Raw genomic sequence first — 21,290 nt, 5'->3', positions numbered from 1 at the left:
CCCATGTATATAGCCTCGCTATTTTTATTTTATGGCTGCTCTTTCATTATTTGTTACTTTTATTTTACATACCACATTTTTCTTTAAAATAAATTGTTGGTTAAGGGCTTGTAAGTCAGCATTTCACTGTAAGGGCTACACATGTAGTCTTCACAACATGAAAACATGTGAACCTGGTGTGACATTTTTGAAACTGTGCTGACACCTAGTGGACAGCAAGAGGAACTACATCACACTATAACCTTAAAACAAATGGGATGCTTCACATACGTCGCTCTTTTGACACTAATATATATGTCCAATAAACAGACGTTCAAAAGTCGGAATCTAAAGTAAAAACGACTGGAAGGTTCTTCAAAAGCAGCTGTATTGAATCAAGCATCTTTAGGTTACCTGAAATAGGTCAAAGGATATATTTTAAAAATGTTCTAATTTATTTAACTAGGCAAGTTGAACTCAACATCGACAGACAAGTTAGCTGATATATTTGGGAAACAGGATTAACACAGAGAAACATTGTATTTTGCCAAGTTATGTTTCTGTAGTACGAGTAGGCTGGTGTACACCGTATCATCGGTAACAATTGTGTACAAGCCACCTAACTAATAAAATACTGGGGCTGGCGGTCATTAGTTACATTACAACCATAGCGATTCCCTAATTGAGAAGCAACAGAGTTCACCGGCGAATGCAGGAACACCGGAAATAATAACTAAACCAACTAACGAGGAATGGTGGAGGCTACCGGAACGAAGAGGGACATTTTTCCGAATAAACGTGGTGAGTGAAAAACGTAATTACATAGCTCACTCTCGACCCGGTATCGCATTCTACCGTTATACGACTTTTTATGCATTGTTTGTTGGCAACCTTGATATTTACGAAGTTTTTGGAACGGATTCCTGTTGGAACGTTCCACAAATTATACCCACCCGCCAAATTGCATCTATGATCGTACGCTATCCATTTGTTTTTTTGTATGCTATTTTAATATGATAAATAACCAATGAAATCAGGCCGCACCCGGCCATGATTACAGGCACCTGTGTGCAGTGTTGCCAATTTAGCGACTGTCGCTATATTTAGCGAGTATTCAGACCCCTCAAGCGACAAATTTTCTAAAAAGCGACTAACGACAAATCTAGCGACTTTTTCCGGTGTTATTGGAGACTGGTGTGAAAGCACTCTTCTCAACGAGCAGCGGGTGTTGCACCCCCGTTCCAAAGCACTTTACAGGCGGCCCAGTCCTCGCGCTGCAGTCAGAGCAGGAGATGTTCACCTCTCCGTGTCCAGACTGCAAATGAATCATGCATGCGGGAAGCCGCCGCTGGCTGATCCCGCCCTGACTTACATTTAAGAAAAACTATTAACCTGAATTAGGGCCAGACTAGTTACCATAGTTCTCACATTGCCATTGACAGTTTTTTCTATTGTCTCTTTTTGGTCCATTTAGATTGTATACGTAAAAAAAATGTATGGTTAAGAATGTTCATCTTTTACCATAGTGACTTGTTATATGCTCCTACGTGGACCATGAGGTTAAAAACCAAACCAAATAAGAAATCTAAACTAAATAAACTAAGTAAGTCCGCCAGTGTCTATTTTGGGTAACTTTTGCCGGTCCCAAGCCCAGATAAGAGGGTTGGAATAGTGACCCCAAAAAAGACAGGACAGAACAAAGTTCATTTGTAGTTCTAAACATATTTAGGGTGTTTTTTTACTCACTTTTTGTCTCTCCCACGACATTATTCTTCTCTCCTACAGCGTCCATCACAATTACATGCACATTGCCACTTATGCGAATAAGGCGATGACGTCATTTAGCGACTTTTAGGACAGCCAATAGCTACTTTCCTTACCTGCTAAATTGGCTAGGTTTCACCAACAAGCTTTAAATGGCCTGGAAAATATGTTTCCTGCACAATTTTTCCCCACATATAGCTCTTTTGTGGACTAATTCAGACATAACTGTAAGGAATAAGTCATTGTTCTACCCCAGCTGGCATGAGGAATATTGACTTTGTTCTTGATGTTTTCGACAACAAGGGTAATATTCTCACATATGAACAATTTATAACATTGAAAGAGTTTCCAATACCTTTCAGATAGTTTATGTGATCAAAGCTGTTCAGTGGTCTAACTACACTAATGAAAACTCATCTTAGTTTTGGTAATGATCACAAAGTTGATCCAGAACTCAGATTGGAAGGTGTGGGCTTACTTGAGATCTTGTTGTAATAAATATATAAGACAAATTCTTCATTCACAAAACCAACTTACACCAGAGGAGAGTTTTCCAGAACATGCTTATTCCTGACATTGTCTGGAAAAATGCATGGTTAAGGCCTTACAAATATTGTATACCAAACAAAGTTAAGGAAGTGCACTTCAAAATTTGACATAAGTTAAATCCATGTAATTCTATGATGTCCAAATTTGTGGCTATTGATGATATCTGCATTTTCTGTGGAAAAGAAGGTGAGAATCTGTGTCATTTGTTCTTTGAATGTAAATTTGTGTCCATTTTGGGAAAACCTTGCAAAATAGTTATTTACCATTATGAACACGACCTATGTTTTTGACATGAAAGATATAATATGTTACTATTGCAATGATGGATGGAAATTACAAGTGTAATGCCTGTGCTCAATGCAATGGCACTTATAAATGTAGATCCTTCAAACACCCACAAACAGGGAAACAGATCCCAATCAAAGGTGTTATCACGTGTAAAACAAAGCGCCAATTAAAAGTACGTATCTCAGAGCATCGTAGCAAAACTTGATTTACCCAGTTGCGGCCCACTTTTTGGAAGCAAACCACTCGATTTCGTCTTTGCGTTATATTGGCATCGAACATGTCACCCTCCCTTGGAGAGGGGTTGACCTTGATAATATATTGTTAAAACGAGAGGCTGCCTGGATCTTTAATTTAGGCTGCCTGGATCTTTAATTTAAAGACCCTTGCTCCCTTCGGTCTCAACGTAGACTTTGATCTGGAGCCATTCTTGTGATTATTGTGACTTTGCTATTGTAATTGTTTGTAAGCTTGTGTAGTCTAAAATGAATCTATGATTGTATGCTATCCATTCGTTTTTTTGAATGCTGTTCTTTGTATGCCATTTTAATATTTGATAATTAACCAATGATATTAGGCCATGATTGGCCATGATTACTTGGCCATGATTACAGACACCTGTGTCTTTTGACACTATATAAACGAGTCATACCGCAGTGTCTGATTACACCCTGATGAAGACAGCTTGGCTGTCGAAACGTTGGACATTACATTTTTGCATCTGAGCTCCTAGAGTGTGCGGCTCTTCTTTATTTTCAACTATTGCAATGATAACAAGACCACTGAAATAAATGATTGTGAATGTTTTTATTCTTGTTGCCAAATACTTCATACACAAACAAAAATTATATACCAAAATTACACTTTTGATTGAATTTAACTATTTTATTAAAACATGAACTCTAGTAAACAACAAGAATAACATCTTCCTAAATCATTACAATAAGATTTTTCAGAGTGATTACAATTGCACTAGAATTGTTTATTTTTTTACATATTTTTTGTTTGTTCCAGTATTTTCTCATTAATACCTGCGTTCTGTTTTAATGTAATGTTCTTATGTAAGAATGTAAATTGTTGATCTGTATTTTGAATTTAAAAAATAAAATAAATAAAAATAAAAAATAAATAAAAATGAATCTGCCAAATGTATTTTTTTTTGAAAAAAGAAAAAAAAAAGCTACTTTCCTTACTGAGGAGTTGGCAACACTGCCTGTGTGTGTCTTTTGGCACTATTTAAATTAGTCATCCCGCAGTGTTTGTCATTATACCCTGATGAAGACAGCTTGTCTGTCGAAACGTATATATATTTTTGCATCTGAGCTCCTAGATTGTGCGGCTCTTTTAATTGTTTTAAGTGTTCCACTCCGCTAGCCAGCACCTCGCCTAAATTGGTGTGCGTTTCTTTCGCTTCCAGAAAGACAAATTCAACTCCATATTTCATCGAATCAGATGGCTTATTCATCACAAAACTATATGATTTTGCCAATTATTTTAACGGTTTCTTCATTGGCAAAGTGAGAAAACTTAGGCAGGAAATGCCAACAACGAACAGTGAGCCATCGTATTCATGCATTAAAAAAAAAACTAATAACGATAGAAAAGCATTGTAACTTTAAACTTTGTAAAGTTAGTGTGGGAGAGGTGGAAAATGTATTGTTATCGATCAATAATGACAAACCTCCTGGCATTGACAACATAGATGGAAAACTAGTGAGGATGGTAGCTGACTCTATAGCCACTCCTATTTGTCATATCTTTAATCTGAGCCTAGAGGAAAGTATTTCGCCTCAGGCCTGGAAGGAAGCCAAAGTAATTCCGCTACCCAAGAGTTGTAAAGCGGCTTTTACTGGTTCCAACAGCATATTTATAAGCTTGCTTCCAGCTCTTAGCAAACTGTTGGAAAAAATGTTTTTTCACCAAATTCAATGCTATTTCTCTGTAAACAAATTAACAACAGCATGCTTATAGAGAAAGGGCACTCAACATGTACTGCACCAGCCCAGCCTCACATTCAATTCGCGCATATATGTACAAAATGTATTTCAGCAGATTTCGTGCGTTTTTGTGTGGTTCAATTCGTTGGAAATACACGAATTTATGTGCTACTTAATTTGTGCGAAAAGATATGAATTTAACCAGTAGGCGACAAACCAGCCTTTGCAACAACCAAAGACGCGATCGCCTGTATTTATTTATTTAACGTTATGAATATATAGATATTTTGTATTTTTTTAATCCCTATTAAAACATGGTGGTTGTATGCCTATATGTACTGTTTTCGATTTTTCTGAACAGACTTTTCAGTATAGAATGAATGTAAGCAATGCATGATGGCTAATGGTGTTTCATTCGGTTGTAGTTCCATGTATTTCTTAAAAAACAAACGTGTAAACCATTTTTATTGACTAGAATGTAACTGAAATGCAATGGCAGCCTTGCCATTGTCCATCAATACCAACACTTTTTTTTTTCGTAGAACATTTGGGGAAACGTATGCAGTCATTGTAGTCTTACATTTTGTTGGTCAACCAAAATTACCAAAACGTTAACCCGTAATAAGGCTAGGGTGGCTGAGTGTAAATACATGGCTCTGAGTGTAAGTACCTTTTCACTATAAACTTTCTTGTGTTAAAATTACCGTCAGTGCTTAATAGCTAGAAAGCTTTCGTATTTCCACTTGGCTGCACCTACGGTTATGAGAACGATAAATCAAGTGCAATACCTGCGTCGACCTGTGACGACCGGCAAAACACCGGAAAGCTTCTAGCCTACCGGAAAGTTACAAGAAGAACAAGAATAGTTACCTCATCCGGTCATGTGACACTTGTTATTTATACATTTTTCGCTCACACCAGATGTCTGGACCCTGGACAGATAACAGGTAGGTCGCCAATTCATCCCTTGTTTTCAGAAATATGCATACACATTTGCTTTGTGTTTGTTAAAATGTTTGCTTTAAAAAACGTGTTAAACCAGTAAGGAAGGTTACGTAACTAAGGTGAAAAAAGAAAGTTGCATACACAACATAGAATGTGTTGATATTTTTGTTGCATTACTTGCGTATATCTGGATATCATTCTCACTTATTATTTTAACCACCTATACATTAGGCTATATATTCCCCTTTTTCCTCTTTGCATCTTCAAAGAAATACACATTGCCACTTAATCTGTATTCATCTTGTGACTTCTCCTTGGAAGAAGGAGAGAGGGACCCTAGGAGGGACGTAAAGGAGTTGATGAAATCCTGTTAAGACAGACAATCAGGTGAGAGGAGGTCCTAACTAGTCAATGATCTAAATTGATCAAAACCTGTAGACACTGTAGCCTTTAAGGACTGAAATTGCACACATGCCATAGAACAACATGAACAGGGAAGTGACAGACTAATAGTGCATTGTTGGTAAAGGGTGACAGACTGACTGATCTGCAAGCAATAATATATATGTATTTGTTATGCAAAGTGATTTGTAGATCAGTCAGTCTGTGTGGAGGAGGATGAAGACCTTTAGTGACGTGCAGGACATAGTAAAACACACACGCTATCAATGACATGCAGCTTTTCTCATAGACGGGGGAGGTTACTATGTGAAGGAATGTGTTAGGATTGGAAGTTCTCTCTTTATGTTTCTTTTGAGATGGTATGGCCTCTGAGGACCCCCAAGACCAACTGGATGAGGCTATTAAAAAGGCAGAACGCCTTGCTGAGGAGNCATCTTCAAAGAAATACACATTGCCACTTAATCTGTATTCATCTTGTGACTTCTCCTTGGAAGAAGGAGAGAGGGACCCTAGGAGGGACGTAAAGGAGTTGATGAAATCCTGTTAAGACAGACAATCAGGTGAGAGGAGGTCCTAACTAGTCAATGATCGAAATTGATCGAAATTTGTAGACACTGTAGCCTTTAAGGACTGGAGTTGCACACGTGCCATAGAACAACATGAACAAGGAAGTGACAGACTAATAGTGCATTGTTGGTAAATGGTGACAGACTGACTGATCTGCAAGTAATAATAGATATGTATTTGTTATGCAAAGTGATTTGTAGATCAGTCAGTCAGTCTGTGTGGAGGAGGATGAAGACCTTTAGTAACGTGCAGAACATAGTAAAACACACACGCTATCAATGACATGCAGCTTTTCTCATAGACGAGGGAGGTTACTATGTGAAGGAATGTGTTAGGATTGGAAGTTTTCTCTTTATGTTTCTTTTGAGATGGTATGGCCTCTGAGGACCCCCAAGACCAACTGGATGAGGCTATTAAAAAGGCAGAACGCCTTGCTGAGGAGCTCAACCAAGAGAAGGACCCACAAGCCCAACTGGACGAGGCCATTAAAGAGGCAAAAAGACTGGCTGAGGAGCTCAACCCAGAGAAGGACCCACAAGCCCAACTGGATGAGGCTATTAAAAAGGCAGAACGCCTTGCTGAGGAGCTCAACCAAGAGAAGGACCCACAAGCCCAACTGGACGAGGCCATTAACGAGGCAAAAAGACTGGCTGAGGAGCTCAACCCAGAACGGGTAATGTAACAAATCGTACATTACCGGTAATGTAACCCCTACAGCTCTCATACGTGCATAAATATTCCCAACACAACCCCAGCACCACAGCGTTATGATTATCATTGCTTTTTGTTTGTCAAAGTAGACTCTGTGATATGACCTGAACACGGGCATCAATGATTTGCTAAATGACTTAAATGTAAATATTGCCCATTGAGCATGAGGCACAAGGGTGCACTTGTTAGCATCCTTGTGAACTTCTACACGTTAACTGTGTGAGTGAGCCAGAACATGGGTCTACTGCAGGTGCCTTTCCTCAGCTGACAAATCACTTCACCTTATGTGAAAATAAAATTCTTGCTTGTCCTCCATATGTGCACAAGCAAGCCATGCTTGTGGGAGACTTTTATTAGTGGGCCAGCCATGATCATTGAAATGCACTTTTTAGGAAAATAGGAAGAAAAAGACAAACAAGCCTCCAGGGATTAGGTTCAGATGGAGACAAAGGGATGAGAGAGGACAGATTGTTCCTCAAACCAGGAAGGCAACTACATCCACTTCTGTTGGTAAGTTTCATCCCGTCTAGGTGTTTCATTTTATTGGTCCCTGATCTGACTTTTTCCTTTCAAACATACTGTATCATAGCATATCAAACGTTTGTTGCCGTGCCATAGGCCGGTCTAGTACCATCTACCCACAGCACATTACATGCAGGTCTGATCCCACCTTTCCCTGTCTAACTGTTGTCTGTCTCTGATGAAAATACATATTTAATGAAAGGAGAGTCAGAATTCCAGCAAATCTTTTGAATTAAAAACCTTTTTATTACCATTTTTTTTCAGCTCCAAGGGCCAGTACATCAAGAGCCAGACTAGTGCAACATTTAGGGCCAGTCACTGAGGAAGAATCAGGTATTGATGAGCGATTGAATATATTAATCTATACAATTCCTTGTTATTCAGTGGCCTTGTAATTKATTTATTGTATTTTTATTAAATCTGTAATTGGTAGTTGAAACAATAACAGAGCACACTCCCCTCCTGTTTGGGTTAAAAGCTGAGTGATGGGGTTGGCAAAATGTAACCACTTTCAATTTATTGACAGAGCTATTATTGCAATAACTTACCATCAATGTTATTAAAATAATAGCTTTAACCATAAATCTTTAATATAAATCCAAAAATGTCTTTATCAACTTCTGAATGCCCCTTTAAGTCTAATCCTTTTTTGCATATCTTATTTTAGAGACGAGGACCAGTGGATTGGAATCCACTCCAGTTTAAACATTGATGAAGAAATAAGTAAATTGTTTTACTTTCAAAATTGGGGTCATCTTGGTGTTACTGAATTATACTGCACTACATCTTTATTTTAACAGTGATGCAACATTTTTAAATGTCTCAAGTCTCCAGAATTTCGTATTTGAGATCAAATGTTTGATATGAGGTTACAGTACAGAATGTCACCTTTTATTTCAGGGTATTTTCAGACTTTTCTGATTTACCGTTTCGAAATGAAAGCACTTTATATGTCTAGTTGCAAGTTTTATTAGTCGTATGTACAGGATACTGATGGTAACACGATCCAACGAAATGCTTACTTGCAGGTAGCTTCTCGACAAAGCAAATGAAAATGCTGGAGTGTAGAGACAAATTCAACATTTTAGCATCACTGTCCAAATACTTCTGTTGGGGAGTGCAATAACAACATCCTGGCAGACCTTTTTCCTGCACATTTCCTTTAATATGAAGCAATCTGCCATTCCACATTATGGAATTAGTCTTACTTGAATTCATTCAAATCCACTATTGGTATGTTAACAGTGTCGTTCCTTTTGTAACCACCGTCTAATTGTGGAAACTGGAAGCATTTGCCTTTGAGGAGAGTTTACTCTGTAGTCAAAATACACTGAGTGTACAAAATACTCCTAATAATGAGTTGCACTCCCTTTAGCCCTCAGAACAGCCTCAATTCGTCAGGGCATGGACTCTACAAGGTGTCGAAAGCATTCCACAGGGATGCTTGCCCATGTTGACTCAAATGTTTCCCACAGTTGTGTCAATTTGGCTGGATGTCCTTTGGGTGGTGGACCATTCTTGATACACACGACTAAATGTGGATCGTGAAAAACCCAGCAGCGTTGCAGTTCTTGAGACAAACCGTTGGACCTGGCACCTACTACCATACCCCTTTCAAAGGCACTTAAATATTTTGTCTTGTCCATTTCCCCTCTGAATGGCACATATACACAATCTATGTCTCAATTGTCTCAAGGCTTAAACATCCTCCTTTAAATGGCCATACCCGAGCGTCAAACCGAAAACTGCACATTACTAGTGCCTACCCCGCGTTCAAACCGCCATAGAAAAATATCAAATTAAACGCAGCCTAACGTGATCATTGACAGCTGCCTTTGAAGGACACAAATAAAAAATGCTTTCTGCTACTAAGATCAGTGAAATGTAGGCTAAACTGACAATGGAGTGAAGAGCAGAAATCTCAACTAGCAATCAAGTCGCAGCAATGAAGAATCGAGTGTGTGCGCATTCACGAGAAGTGGAGATTCTGGCAGGGGGGAGATTTTCGGCACAACAGGCAAGGAGTTGTATAACAGTTAATACTAAAGCGAATTGATTAGGTTATACTAATGTTAACTCATCTGATGTAATTATTTGATCAGATAAGTTGGCTAATGTTGCTCAACATTTCTCTGGCTAGCTAACGGAGAATTCGATCCAGTTATGCTAACAATACTTGTTCCACCACACTTTCTCCCTCACCTCAAACTTTCCAAATGCCAGTAGTTTTTCTGTTACAGCACATGAAATATGCTTCATCACCTACCGTTAACGATTCGTTATCGTTCAGGCAGTGTTGCCAACTCCTCAGTAAGGAAAGTAGCTATTGGCTGTCCTAAAAGTCACTAAATTATGTCATCGCATAATTGGCCATGTGCATGTAATTGTGATGGACGCTGTAGGAGAGAAGAATAACGTCGTGGGAGAGACAAAGTGAGTAAAAAAACACCCTAAATATGTTTAGAACTACAAATGAACTTGTCTGTCGATTCTTTTATTTTATTTTTTATGTTACAATTCCAACTCGGACCGGCGAAAGTGACCCAAAAGAGACACTCTGGCGGAGTAATTTGGTTTGGTTTTTAACCTTATGGTCCACTTAGGAGCCTACAACAAGTCACAGTAAAACATGAACATTTTTAATCATAATTTTTTTGTATACAATCTAAATGGACCAAAAAGAGAAAATAGAAAACTGTCAATGGCAATGTGAGATAACTATGGTGACTAGTCTGGCCCTAATTCAGGTAAAAAAATATAAACTGTAATGACCTGACTAGATCATAAATGAACAATTGTCCAGACAGAGGTTTGAGTTTGCGAATTGACGGTTTATTAAACCAACTTTACACAGGCTACTGTTTGGCCGTAGCCCACGCCAAATAAATGACAGATAGCCAATCGTGACCTTCTCTTGTGAAGCCCAGATGTAAAGAGAGAGAACAAAGGCTAAACCTGGTCTTAACTTCCAATGCTCCAACCCCCCCTCCACGCCACTCCGCCAACCGCCAGGATGCCCGGCATCAGAACATTCCAGGCATTCCCGTGATTGGCAGATAGCAGGTTGATTGACATGTCGGACCCCGCGAACACTGGGTACTGGTCAGTACAACACAACCACCTACTAGCCTAACACATAACACACAGCTGTCTGTGCGGGTCACTACAATACTTTATGTAAGCCAGGGCGGGTTCAGCCAGCTGCGGCTTCCCGCATGCGCGATTCATTTGCAGTCGGGACACAGAGGGGTGAACATCTCCTGCTCTGACTGCAGCTGGGAGGGACTGCTGCACAAGGACTGGGCCGCCTGTGAGTGCTTTGGGACGGGGGTGGGGCCCACCGCAGCACCCGCTGCTCGTTGAGAAGAGTAAGAACACGTGCTTTCACGTCGGTCTCCAAAAGTATCCGATAACACCAGAAAAAGTCATTAAATTTGTTGCTAGTCGCTTTTTTGAAAATGTGTCAGAGGGGTCTGAATACTCACTAAATATAGCGACAAAGTCGCTAACATGGCAACACTGTTCAGGGGACGCGCTGCTGTAACTGAAAAGCTGCCTTTCCAGAGCGAGCACTGATGCTGTAACTAGTAAATTGGTTGTCTCTTCAACCCCCCCCCAAACTTTTCTCATCGGATCTCCACGAATCACGTAGAATCATCCTATTTTGGATTCAAAATGGCGAATTTCACCGAAAGGTGACTAGTTTGCATCCCTGTCCATTGGATTGTTGCAGTGAATTTAAGGCATTCACAGAATTCCAGACAAAATCCACAGTAAGTCTGTGTCAAAATGTAAACTTTAATTCCATGTAAAATGACACGAATATAATTTTTATACATTTCAACTATTGTTCAAAATATGCATGTTGTAAACCTCCAGAATGTATTAAGTCAATTACTGTTTTTTGTCCCCCAGATGACTAAAATCATACCCATTTTAAGTCAGTTAATTTGATTGCACAAATGCACAATGCACAAAAGATTGCCAGAGGTCAGCCATGTAAAAGGCTAGCAGCATTTTTTTATATTACCTTGGTCCTTGAATGGACTACCGTAACTCCAAAACCAGCATTGAGTCCATTTTATATTCTTGTTAAGATTCAAGTAAAAATTAAAAATAAATCACATAAAAATTGAAACTTCACATTTGTTGTAGAGTTAAGACAAAAGTGTAAAAAAAAAAATGCTGTCATTGACCACTGTGGTTAATCCAGCATGAAAGTGACCAGATGCTGGATATACACTGAAGAAATACCCTTTGAAATGTAAACATTGGCACAAGTCTCTTAAAGCACCATCTTGAAATGTTTATATTTGAAACATTTCTGAAATGTAAAAAAATAAACTCCAAGATGAAAAAGGGAAGCCACTCTAAACTCCAGAATACATTAATCTCTCATGCATTTCTTAAATTAGATTTTGCTTCAGGGCTTTCTAAGGGCCAAATCATAACTTGAGATCTGCCTTCAACACTCACATATCCCCCAATGACATCAATGCAAGGTGCACATAGTGTGAGTTATGAGCATCTACCTCAATTTGGGATTTGGCCCAAGCACAGTAGTGAAATCAACTACATGAGGGGGGTGAATCCAGATAAACTGTACAACCTTTTCCACCAAACAAACCTTCAGCAGCCAGAGTGCTGAAGGCAGGCTTATTGCAATTCTGCCAGATCCAAATATAACCACCGCAGTCTAACCCAAGATGCTCTCTGGCACTCAAACAATGACCTACTGCTCCAAGCCACCAAGCAATACCACACCAAACTTACCACAAAACAGTTTGTCAAATGGGAGGAACTGCATATTTTAGCATGGTGTTCTGCAACCATTTATTTAGGCTTGGAGGAGGAATGTTGGGAGAGTTCATTCAGGATCCTGGGGGTGGCTGCTGGAGAGCTCCCCCCATTATCGGACCGTGGAAGGAGTCTGGAACGCGTTTGGCATACTCTACGAGCTGGTACGACTCCCTGATGTCTGAGAGGCCGAACCAAAAGACAATCCAGCTGCCGTTGACAAAGCTTCCGTCGCAATGCTTGAAGTACCTGAGGATAGGTGGAGAAAAAGGAAAAATAAATTCTAAAAAAAGAGACAACCCTGTACACAGCAGTGAGTCTTGGTGTTGGTTCAGGCAGGGACAACTAGTACCCAAAACATCTACATTAGAAAGACAGAGCTTGACTTATTTTTAATTCATAGTAAAACAATTTTTTTTACATAAATTGCCCCGGAGAATTGGAGAGAATCTTCTAGATACTCTCAACTTGACTCTGATACTTCAGCCATTATGTCAGGCCAAAACAGCCATCAGTCATGTTTGTGTCCATTGTCATGTTCTTCTCACCAGGGGTTGATGCGGTTGGTGGCGCGGGACCTCCAGAAGAGCTTGCCCAGGTCCTGCCTGATGCACTCCCACAGGATCTGGCTGGTGCCCTCGCCCTGCTTGCTGCTGCTCACCACAAACTTGTCCAGATAGGGCGTATCGCTGCTCAGAGGCTCCCTGGTGATGATGGCTGCTGCACTGTACCTGCAGGTGATAGAACATTCCATGTTGTGGTTTCTTTGAGACGCAGGCTAGGTTCCCGTTCTTTTACCTACCCTTCTCCAGTAACGTGAACTCGTTCACTCCTCCTCATGCATTGAAAATCAATGGGTTGGTGTAAGCATGGCTGGAGGGAGTTTCCTTCCACCACCATATTCCTCACATTTTTTTTGTTAATCTATGAGAGCGGATTGTACAAGTTTACACATCTGGAGAGGGGTGGAGAATCGGAATGTAGCCACAGATCAGGAAAAGACATAGAAAGGAAAAAAGGATGCCACACAGGAAAACGTGTGTGTGTGTGTGTGGGTGGCTACCCTTCAGAGAGGTAGATGGAGTGGAGGCGTCCTTTGAGTGAATCAATGTAATCCTCCCTCAGGTTCTTTTCGAAAGACTTGTTTATCAGGGCCAGTAGGCGGTCTAGGTCTATGTCATCCAGAGTGCTGTACCTAGCCAAACAAAAGGAGAGAGAGAGATGGTAGTTGCACACAGTAGTTGTGATTAACTTTGCATCCCTTTTGACACCTGACAAGCTCAACTATCTGTGACAAGACCCTTGGGATGACAGGCACACAATCACCCGTCTCAAGGTCAGAATTAATTCAAGACAATTGGCTGACGGGAAAAAGTCACCTTTCCCCATGCCTAATTGCACACATGCAGGGCACAAAAGACTCAAGTCAGAATTGATCTAATTGACTTCCTGCGCAAGTCTTAACTTGCTAATTCTACATTTAGTTAAGGAGGTGTGGTTGTTGGAGCAGTATTTGTTCCAATGTCCTTGTTTCACATCAGATAGCACAACGGCCATCTGCACGGGCTCGTCATGAGGGAGTACTTTGTGCACAGCTTGTGTGCGATTAGAAGTGTTAAATACCACCTGTGATGTGTGAACAGACACTTGTCTCCCTAGACTTGTTGTTCCAGAGCTATCACTGTGACAGGTGAAATTGTTATGGTGCCGATACGAAAGGCTTAATGAGGAAACTAAGCGATATAACGTCAGAAATAAATGGCATGAGCAAGTAGCCTAACTGTTCCTAAATTTCACACACAAATCTTGCACTGACGTCAATGGAAGATTTTTTCGTAATAGTCAGGTTAAACATGCATGACTCAAGTTAGGACGCTCCGCTCAGTGAACAACACATCCAAGTTGAAAGCAAAATTGCAAGCTAACAGAAGAGTATGATAGAGAACTTACATATTTAGATAAATGGTTAACAATTCATATTTAACTAATAGTAACACTTTCCTGTTAGTGTCTTGTCTTTTGATGGGCTCCACTAGTTCCCTGCAGCTAATCTGGACGTATGGTCACTAGAGACGGCTTGAGCTGACAAATGAGTTAAAGACCCCATTACATAGACAAGATGTGGTGGGTGTAACAGAGATAGCCAGGAGGAGTTTAGAACAATTCCTCATTGTCTCTAAATCATCCTTGCACCTGGGAAATAAGCCAGGGAGGGGTTAAGACAACAACCCAAGTGCAGATAACAACCGGATGAACCCAGAGTAGCTTATGATGCTCCTTGGTCTGCATGAGAGGGGATTGAACCAACCATGGCTGAGCATTGTTAGTGTCAGCTATATATAGTACTCTGCATTTGTGTAAAGGTTAGGTTACTCGGTCAACCAGCCTCATTGCAATAATTAAATCGATATTAAATAAAGACGATTGTTCGAAGAAATGACCAAATCTCTCAGTACTGAAGTTCCACAACAAGAGACTGAAATACTCACTTGTGAATAGGGTCTCCATTCTTGAACAGAGTACCAGAACCTATGAAAACAGAAGGGGTGAAAATGAACAATTGTGTACACAAAGCATGTCAAATCAGGAAGCACACATATCACAATACAATGTTGAGGGCAAGGTGAACTAGCTTGGAAAGTGAATTACCCAAGGACTGTTGAGTCTGTCATTTCCTTGTGTCAGTACTTTGAGTGTACAGAATGGGATAAATCTAACCAGTTAGGTCAGTGAAGGATTAATTACCTGTCGTGTAGACTTTGCATGCAGTGACTCACATTACATATCGGTGCTGTATGATAAAGAAATGGAGCCACCCAGATCAATGAGTGCATCTTCAAAACCTCTGCTCTGCTAAGGTCACTTCTCAAAATACACATCCTAGGACCTTAACATGACCCGTGGTTGGATTTCAGGTGTCACTGATACACATAGATGCCATGCACAACATGAGCCACGTGCATGGACATAGTCTACTACAGTGGAGGCTGCTGAGGGGAGGACGGCTCATAATAATGGCCGGAACGGAGCGAATGGCATTAAACTATGCATTTGATACTATTCCTCTCATTCTGCTCCAGCCATTACCGCGTTTCCGTCCTCCCCAATTAAGGTGCCACCAACCTCCTGTGGTCCACTACACCTCGAGGGCCAGAGTGTCTGCTGGGGTCTGTTCTTTACTTCAATTCAGCGAGTGATTAAGAACTGGGACACCGGGAGCCGTATGAAGTGTTTCGGAGCATACTGAATACGATTATATGGACAGGAAGGACCTGATCCTAGATCAGCACTCCTACTCTGATGTTTGATACATAAAAAGGTCCTGGGAGATAAAAGGGAGAGAGCAGAAACTGACTCCAGAGGACTGAAGTTGCAGAATGCCTATGCCTGCCTTAAGGGGCCCCAAACTCTGCTCAGCAACATGAGAGGTGAGCCCCACGTGCCATCAACAGCAGCGACAGGTGCAGTGTGAGTGAGAGCATCGGTTAGTCAGTGGGGGTCACACACATACAGGTCTCCCTCACCCTTGTGGCTGAACAGCTCTGTGAGCAGTGTGCTGGCAGAGGTGATAACTGCAGAGGACTCGCAGGGAAGCTGGTTCAGGAGCTGGGCGATGGTGCCCACCCTCCGACGCTCGGCCAAGCTCAGCCACGGCGCCCCCGACAGGCTGGGAAGATCACCGGGCAGAGACACTAAATCCAGCACCTGATATGTGGACAGGAGAGTGGGACAGAAACACATCAAGGTGAACAACCTTGATAAGGAAGTAAATGAATAACAAATAATACTTGTGATATACAGGTAACTGACAATATAAAGGGAACACTTGAGTAAATGAAGGTTCTGGTGGCTCGGTTAAGGAGTGGGGTGCATTTTCCTGGAATGGTTTAGGTCCACTCATCCCCTTAGAGGGTAAGGTAAACACCAATAAATACACAGCCAGCCCTTCTGAGTGATCACCTTCAGCCTATGGTGAAGCACTTCTATCCAGATGGGAGTGGCCTCTTCCAGGATGACAATGCCCCCATCCACAGAGCACATGTGGTCACTGAATGGTTTGATGAGCATGAAAACGATGTAAACCATATGCCATGGCCGTCTCAGTCAGCAGATCTCAACCCAATTGAACACTTATGAGAGATTCTGGAGCGGCACCTGAGTTTTCCACCACCATCAACAAAACACCAAATTATGGATTTCTCATGTATCCCTCCAATAGAGTTCCAGACACTTGTACAATCTATGCCAAGGCGCATTGAAGATGTTCTGGTGTTCGTGATGGCCCAACGTCTTATTAAGACACTATGTTGGTGTTTCCTTTATTTTGGCAGTTCCCTGTAGTCCTATACTGGAGAGCAGGCAGGTGTTAGGCCTCTTTGATTGGGAGTAAATAGCCTACTGCTTCTAATGTATAGGAAATGTACGGACTTATCTGCTGTGAAAAGTCTGATAGGCCTACCATCAAAGAGCAAAGAAGACAGAGACAAGCTCCTTAACTACATAATGTAGGTCAAGTACTCGGAATGCACGTGCACTGAGAAAATACTTAACCTCTAGCATTCTGCCACCCAAATAACCCCAAATCAACCCACCTTTTGACTCTGATTGCGGAGGCCTCCCCAGCTGTTGAGGAACATGACTTTGAGTGGCTGCAGGACTTTGGAGATGGCGGCCGTGACATCCACCGAGTCCAGGGCCACCGAGCGGCCCGTGGTGTCCCGCCCCACAGGGCACACTAGGGGGATGGCCCCGCAGTTCAGGCTCCACTGGAGTAGGCCTTTGTCCACTGCAATGGAAGTCCCTGCACTGACAACACATAGGGCTGTTATTCCTCTTAAAAAGAACTCAAAACAAACTAGTAATATCGTAATGCAAAGGAGGATAGGGTAAGTGTGGTAGGGGAGACCTGCTTCCTTGGGGTGGATCCTGCACCAGCAGCAAGGCCTCTGCACTGAAGAAAGGTATGACACTGGCTGAGTGGTGCTGTAGGACCTCTGTTAGGGTCTGGCACCGCTGAACGATATCAGCCCTGGAGTTGTAAGTAAACCCGTCTGGGGCGTCGTCATCCTCAGTCCGTGACAGTCCCATCACCACCACTGGCTTCATGTCCATTCGCTGCAGGAACGAGAGCCCAAACGCCAGACTCTGCAGCATCTCTCGGCTCTCGAATACAGATTTGTCCACCTGACATGAAGATAGATTTCAAATGACAGTGAACAAGTGCTAAATATCAATAATTTATCAAAACTCATAAGGGGCCAACCATGACGAGTTTCTTCTTCTTTCGGATTGGCTGATCGCATCCAACTTTTAAGCGCATACACCGCCACCTACTGTATTGGTGTGTGAGGCCAGTCACAGCCCATCTACATTACATTATTGATACGGTAATAATAAAATATGGGAAAAGGTAAATCTTTGCAATCCCAAGTACCTCCCTGCCGCCTCAATCTTTATTTTCTGTGAATCCCAATCCATTTCTGCAGTACAATTGACAACCGTGGCTATGAATGCTAAGAAACCCACCTTACTGAAACACATTATTCCCATTCCTCTCTATTGGTCTCTGCTTACTCACAAGAATCCTCTCAGGATCCCTCACCCTGTAACCATCTTCCTCTACTACTTCTGCATACCACACTTTCTGTACTACTATGACCATGGCAACCTCAAGAACCTCTCACGGGATACCTTACACTTCCTAACTTGACCTTATCTGGCAAAGACTGCATCAAAACTCAGCAAGACTGAGTCTTCTCTGTTTCCCCACGCTCTCCTCTGGATCTGCGTCGCACCAAACGGCTGGCATCGCAGACAACAGGAATCTTCCATTTCAACTGATCCCCCTTAACACTTAATGCCTCCCCGTTATCACTCCTTTCAACGGCACCCTGCTCTGGAGAGCAAAGCAAGTCACATTTCTTGTCCCTAATCGCGTGATCCGGAGCACCCGCTCCCTGAAGAAACACAAATCACCACTAGTCCACTCAGTTAATCTCAGCAACTCAACAGTCCCCAACCTCTTCTCCACCCAACCTGACACCACATATGGATCAGCCAAAATGCAATGATCCATTCTCTCCACAAATCTCACTCCCACTGGGCCAGAATCATCCTTTTCATCCTCGGGATGACGCACAAACTCTGCAGTCCTCACTGCAGGTACTACATCCATACTCTCGTCAGGTTCCATCTCTGAGCTACTAGAGCACGTATCCCTCTTTTCGCACTTGACACCAACCTCTCTCACCACACTGCTTCCCTCTACACTCAGCTCCTTCTTGGTGGTCATCACTGCACCTGCCACCACAATTAATTCACCCTCACTCCCTTCATGTTCACTTTCTTTCTCTAGCAAAACTTGTGCGATCCTCAATTCTATATTCCCTCAAAACAATCCAATTTCCTCCTGATCCGCTATCTTCTCCAGATCTTCCAGAAGGCTTGTGCAATCCCCCCACTCCATATTTACCCAGAATATGCTCCACTTTCTTAATTTGTCTGCCATCCTCCCACGGAAGGATTACCAAGCGTTTGCTTGTCTTTTATTAAATATTAATAATAATAATAATCCGGCTCTCGAACTACCCCAAAACCTTCCATGATGAGAGCTACTGGGCATGTAGCAGGGCCGGACTGCTCATTAGGCAGGATAAGGCGGCAGATTAACTATGGCGGCATTTTCTGATCCTAACTGACCAAGATGCACCTCCAACAACACATAAAACATTACATAATTCTGCCCAAAAACAATGACAATTTCTCTCAAGTGGCATATGGGCTTTTTAGGTGAGCGCTGATGCCACCCTGTGATAAGCAGTGCCTACTTTGTCAAAGGCAGGGATGCAAAATATTTATCTTGTCCATTCCCAGTGCACCTCTCCAGGGTGCTGTTGGACATTGCTGCAGCGCACCAACATTCTGTCCCTAAAAATGATCTAACACAAATCATGTAACAGATATAGCCTGTGGTAGAAAGAGTATGTGGCCTTTTCTGTAGCCTACAGGCTGGAGATAAATAATGTATGGCAATGTAATGAGATGGAAACTTTTTACATCATCCAGGTTTCTCCGATCAAATAGCCCAACCTAAATGGTACCCATTCAAAAATAAAATGCTCTGACATGTTAAACATATCCTAAAAACAGGACAGGTCAAAGTAAAATGGACACTATGGAATCAACAATCAAATGGTTTTATAAAGTCCTTTTTACATCAGCAGATGTCACAAAGTGCTATACAGAAACCCAGCCTAAAACCTCAAACAGCAAGCAATGCAGATGTAGAAGTATGGAGGCTAGGAAAAACTCCCAGCTACTCACAACTGCTATCCAGGAGTTGCATCCAGTGGGCTAAATTGTCATGATCAGTGGCTTCAAGTTTGTAGCCTTACATTTTTTTACAAGCTGATCATAGTGAAAAATAAAATTATTCTGCATTTCCCGCTGTGTAAACACATTGCAAATAGGCTCAGAATAATTCCTCCTGATAAATTTGGGTAGCTGATATAAATGACATATTTTAAACTTTCATTCAGAACCGAAAATGAACCTGATTTCAACATCTGGAAAACACATTTTAGACATAATTTTGATTATTGGGACTATTCTAGTAGAGGAGTCAATTTGATTATTATTGGCAGAATGTCCAGTACCCGCTCTGATGCGCAGTCTTATTCCAGATATACTCTAACACACTTGAATCAGTAATCATGGTCCTGATGTGTGGCTGATTAGAATAAGGTGTTCAAGCAGGGCTAGAACAAAAGCCTGCAGGCAGCACACCCAGCACTTCAGGAGGGTTGGCCACGCCTGCTCTAAAAGTGGCTGACTGGTGAACCTATCCTGTTCTTGATCTACAGTCACCTCACAATGTCAAGAATTAGATGCAAGCGATACACTCCTCCTGCCCATAAAGCTATGCAGCTCCAGCGATTTTTGTTAGCGACTATTGTTTCTTAGGGTTGTGTAGCACATGAGCATTGCGCAGAACATTAAACATAGGATATGATATTTGCCTATGAGCCACACGCTACTAGTAACAGTTAGCTATAGCATAATTAGAATAGGCAATTGGATAGGTTATGAGCTATTTAGCCAAGCTTATTGGACTGATACCAGGCAGTAACTAGCTATAAAGATTATCTGACAGTTGTACACATCAATTATTAGTTCGCTTCAATCACTTGGTAACGAACGAGCTATTCCGTTTGACAGTTCATTTCATTCATTCATTCATTCATTCATTCATTGTTCCCCTATAATTTTTTTGCAAGTTACGCTGTCATTAGCCTAGCTTGTTAGCCACTTACCTCGAGCACTGCAAATGCTGGCGCTTGTGCCAAACTGGCTCTCTGAAATTGGGTCAACCAGTACCGAGCTTCTCGAGGGTCTCCACCAATTTCATTGAGAAACGCTTTCACATCCCGATAAATTAATGTGCGGTTTGACAGAACGTGGCGGTCAGAGGCTGAGAAAGAGTTAGGGAACTCTTGCTGGGCCAACGCCGGGGTTTTGCCTCCCTGGCCGGCCGCCTTTGAACTCGCCAAGCGTCGCTGAAGTTTTAACATTCGCTGGTGACATGTGCTCGGGACAAGCCCCGGTGAGGGGTTCGTCAAGTATTTACCAGCCATTACCATGACTCTACAACTGGAGGTACCACTGTTAACTTTAGCCATGTTTGCTGGCTAATACAGGTCGTTTAACTAGCTAAGTAACTTAACTGCTTCTACACTCCAACAAGCCTAAAAAATATTACTGACAGACAGGTTTCAGGCAGAGGGAATTAACTAGTGTAGACGACAGAAGGAGGGTACTCAAAAGGCGTGGTTA

At 41.8% G+C, this 21,290-nt stretch overlaps 3 protein-coding genes and 1 long non-coding RNA gene across 6 annotated transcripts in view; 2 read left to right on the top strand and 2 right to left on the bottom strand.

Annotated features, from left to right (window-relative positions):
* LOC111981463 (beta-1,4 N-acetylgalactosaminyltransferase 1) overlaps window positions 1-1,832 on the bottom strand; it is a 51,075-nt gene extending 49,243 nt beyond the window's left edge. Inside the window, exon 1 of one of the 2 annotated variants that reach the window (XM_070449186.1) lies at window positions 1,726-1,832. In XM_070449186.1, coding sequence (XP_070305287.1) covers window positions 1,726-1,746 — 21 coding nt within the window. In that variant the 5' untranslated portion in view covers window positions 1,747-1,832. The remainder of the gene's footprint in view (window positions 1-1,725) is intronic. The other variant, XM_070449187.1, reaches the window with a different exon arrangement.
* A 3,558-nt stretch (window positions 1,833-5,390) lies between these two features.
* LOC111981469 (uncharacterized) lies at window positions 5,391-6,291 on the top strand. Its single transcript, XR_002879594.2, has 3 exons — window positions 5,391-5,461; window positions 5,781-5,846; window positions 6,218-6,291. It is a non-coding gene; the product is annotated as an uncharacterized lncRNA (long non-coding RNA).
* Window positions 6,292-6,316: 25 nt separating this feature from the next.
* LOC139029386 (uncharacterized) lies at window positions 6,317-11,433 on the top strand. 2 transcript variants are annotated; one of them, XR_011481688.1, is made up of 6 exons: window positions 6,317-6,421; window positions 6,797-7,101; window positions 7,532-7,649; window positions 7,926-7,994; window positions 8,329-8,997; window positions 10,100-11,433. XR_011481688.1 is itself a non-coding variant. In XM_070449182.1 (6 exons), the coding sequence occupies exons 2-5, from the start codon at window positions 6,802-6,804 to the stop codon at window positions 8,364-8,366; spliced, it is 525 nt and encodes a 174-aa protein (XP_070305283.1). In that variant the 5' UTR covers window positions 6,317-6,421; window positions 6,797-6,801; the 3' UTR covers window positions 8,367-8,384; window positions 9,044-9,453. The 2 variants fall into 2 exon arrangements, 1 of the variants encoding a protein (XP_070305283.1); XM_070449182.1 differs by lacking the exon at window positions 10,100-11,433 and adding an exon at window positions 9,044-9,453 and having other exon boundaries at window positions 8,329-8,384.
* An 8-nt stretch (window positions 11,434-11,441) lies between these two features.
* nags (N-acetylglutamate synthase) lies at window positions 11,442-21,290 on the bottom strand. The gene is made up of 8 exons (XM_024012739.2): window positions 20,771-21,290; window positions 17,365-17,642; window positions 17,051-17,264; window positions 15,983-16,163; window positions 14,948-14,987; window positions 13,522-13,653; window positions 13,007-13,189; window positions 11,442-12,707 (listed from the first exon to the last, which is right to left on the bottom strand). The coding sequence occupies exons 1-8, from the start codon at window positions 21,134-21,136 to the stop codon at window positions 12,533-12,535; spliced, it is 1,569 nt and encodes a 522-aa protein (XP_023868507.1). The 5' UTR covers window positions 21,137-21,290; the 3' UTR covers window positions 11,442-12,532.

The sequence above is a fragment of the Salvelinus sp. IW2-2015 genome, linkage group LG20 (assembly GCF_002910315.2).
Source record: "Salvelinus sp. IW2-2015 linkage group LG20, ASM291031v2, whole genome shotgun sequence".
NCBI classification, from domain to species: Eukaryota; Metazoa; Chordata; class Actinopteri; order Salmoniformes; family Salmonidae; genus Salvelinus; species Salvelinus sp. IW2-2015.
The sequence above is the reverse complement of the archived record's forward strand: the minus strand, read 5'-3'. Positions and strand labels throughout refer to the sequence as shown.

Coding starts and splice junctions, on each gene's coding strand:
- LOC139029386 (XM_070449182.1), top strand. CDS start 6,802: ATGGCCTCTGAGGACCCCCAAGACCAACTGGATGAGGCTATTAAAAAG. Junction 7,102..7,531: donor AGGAGCTCAACCCAGAACGG/GTAATGTAACAA, acceptor TGCACTTTTTAG/GAAAATAGGAAGAAAAAGAC. Junction 7,995..8,328: donor AGTCACTGAGGAAGAATCAG/GTATTGATGAGC, acceptor ATCTTATTTTAG/AGACGAGGACCAGTGGATTG.
- nags (XM_024012739.2), bottom strand. CDS start 21,136: ATGGCTAAAGTTAACAGTGGTACCTCCAGTTGTAGAGTCATGGTAATG. Junction 17,643..20,770: donor CAGCATTTGCAGTGCTCGAG/GTAAGTGGCTAA, acceptor TCTTCATGTCAG/GTGGACAAATCTGTATTCGA. Junction 12,708..13,006: donor ACCAACCGCATCAACCCCTG/GTGAGAAGAACA, acceptor ACCTATCCTCAG/GTACTTCAAGCATTGCGACG.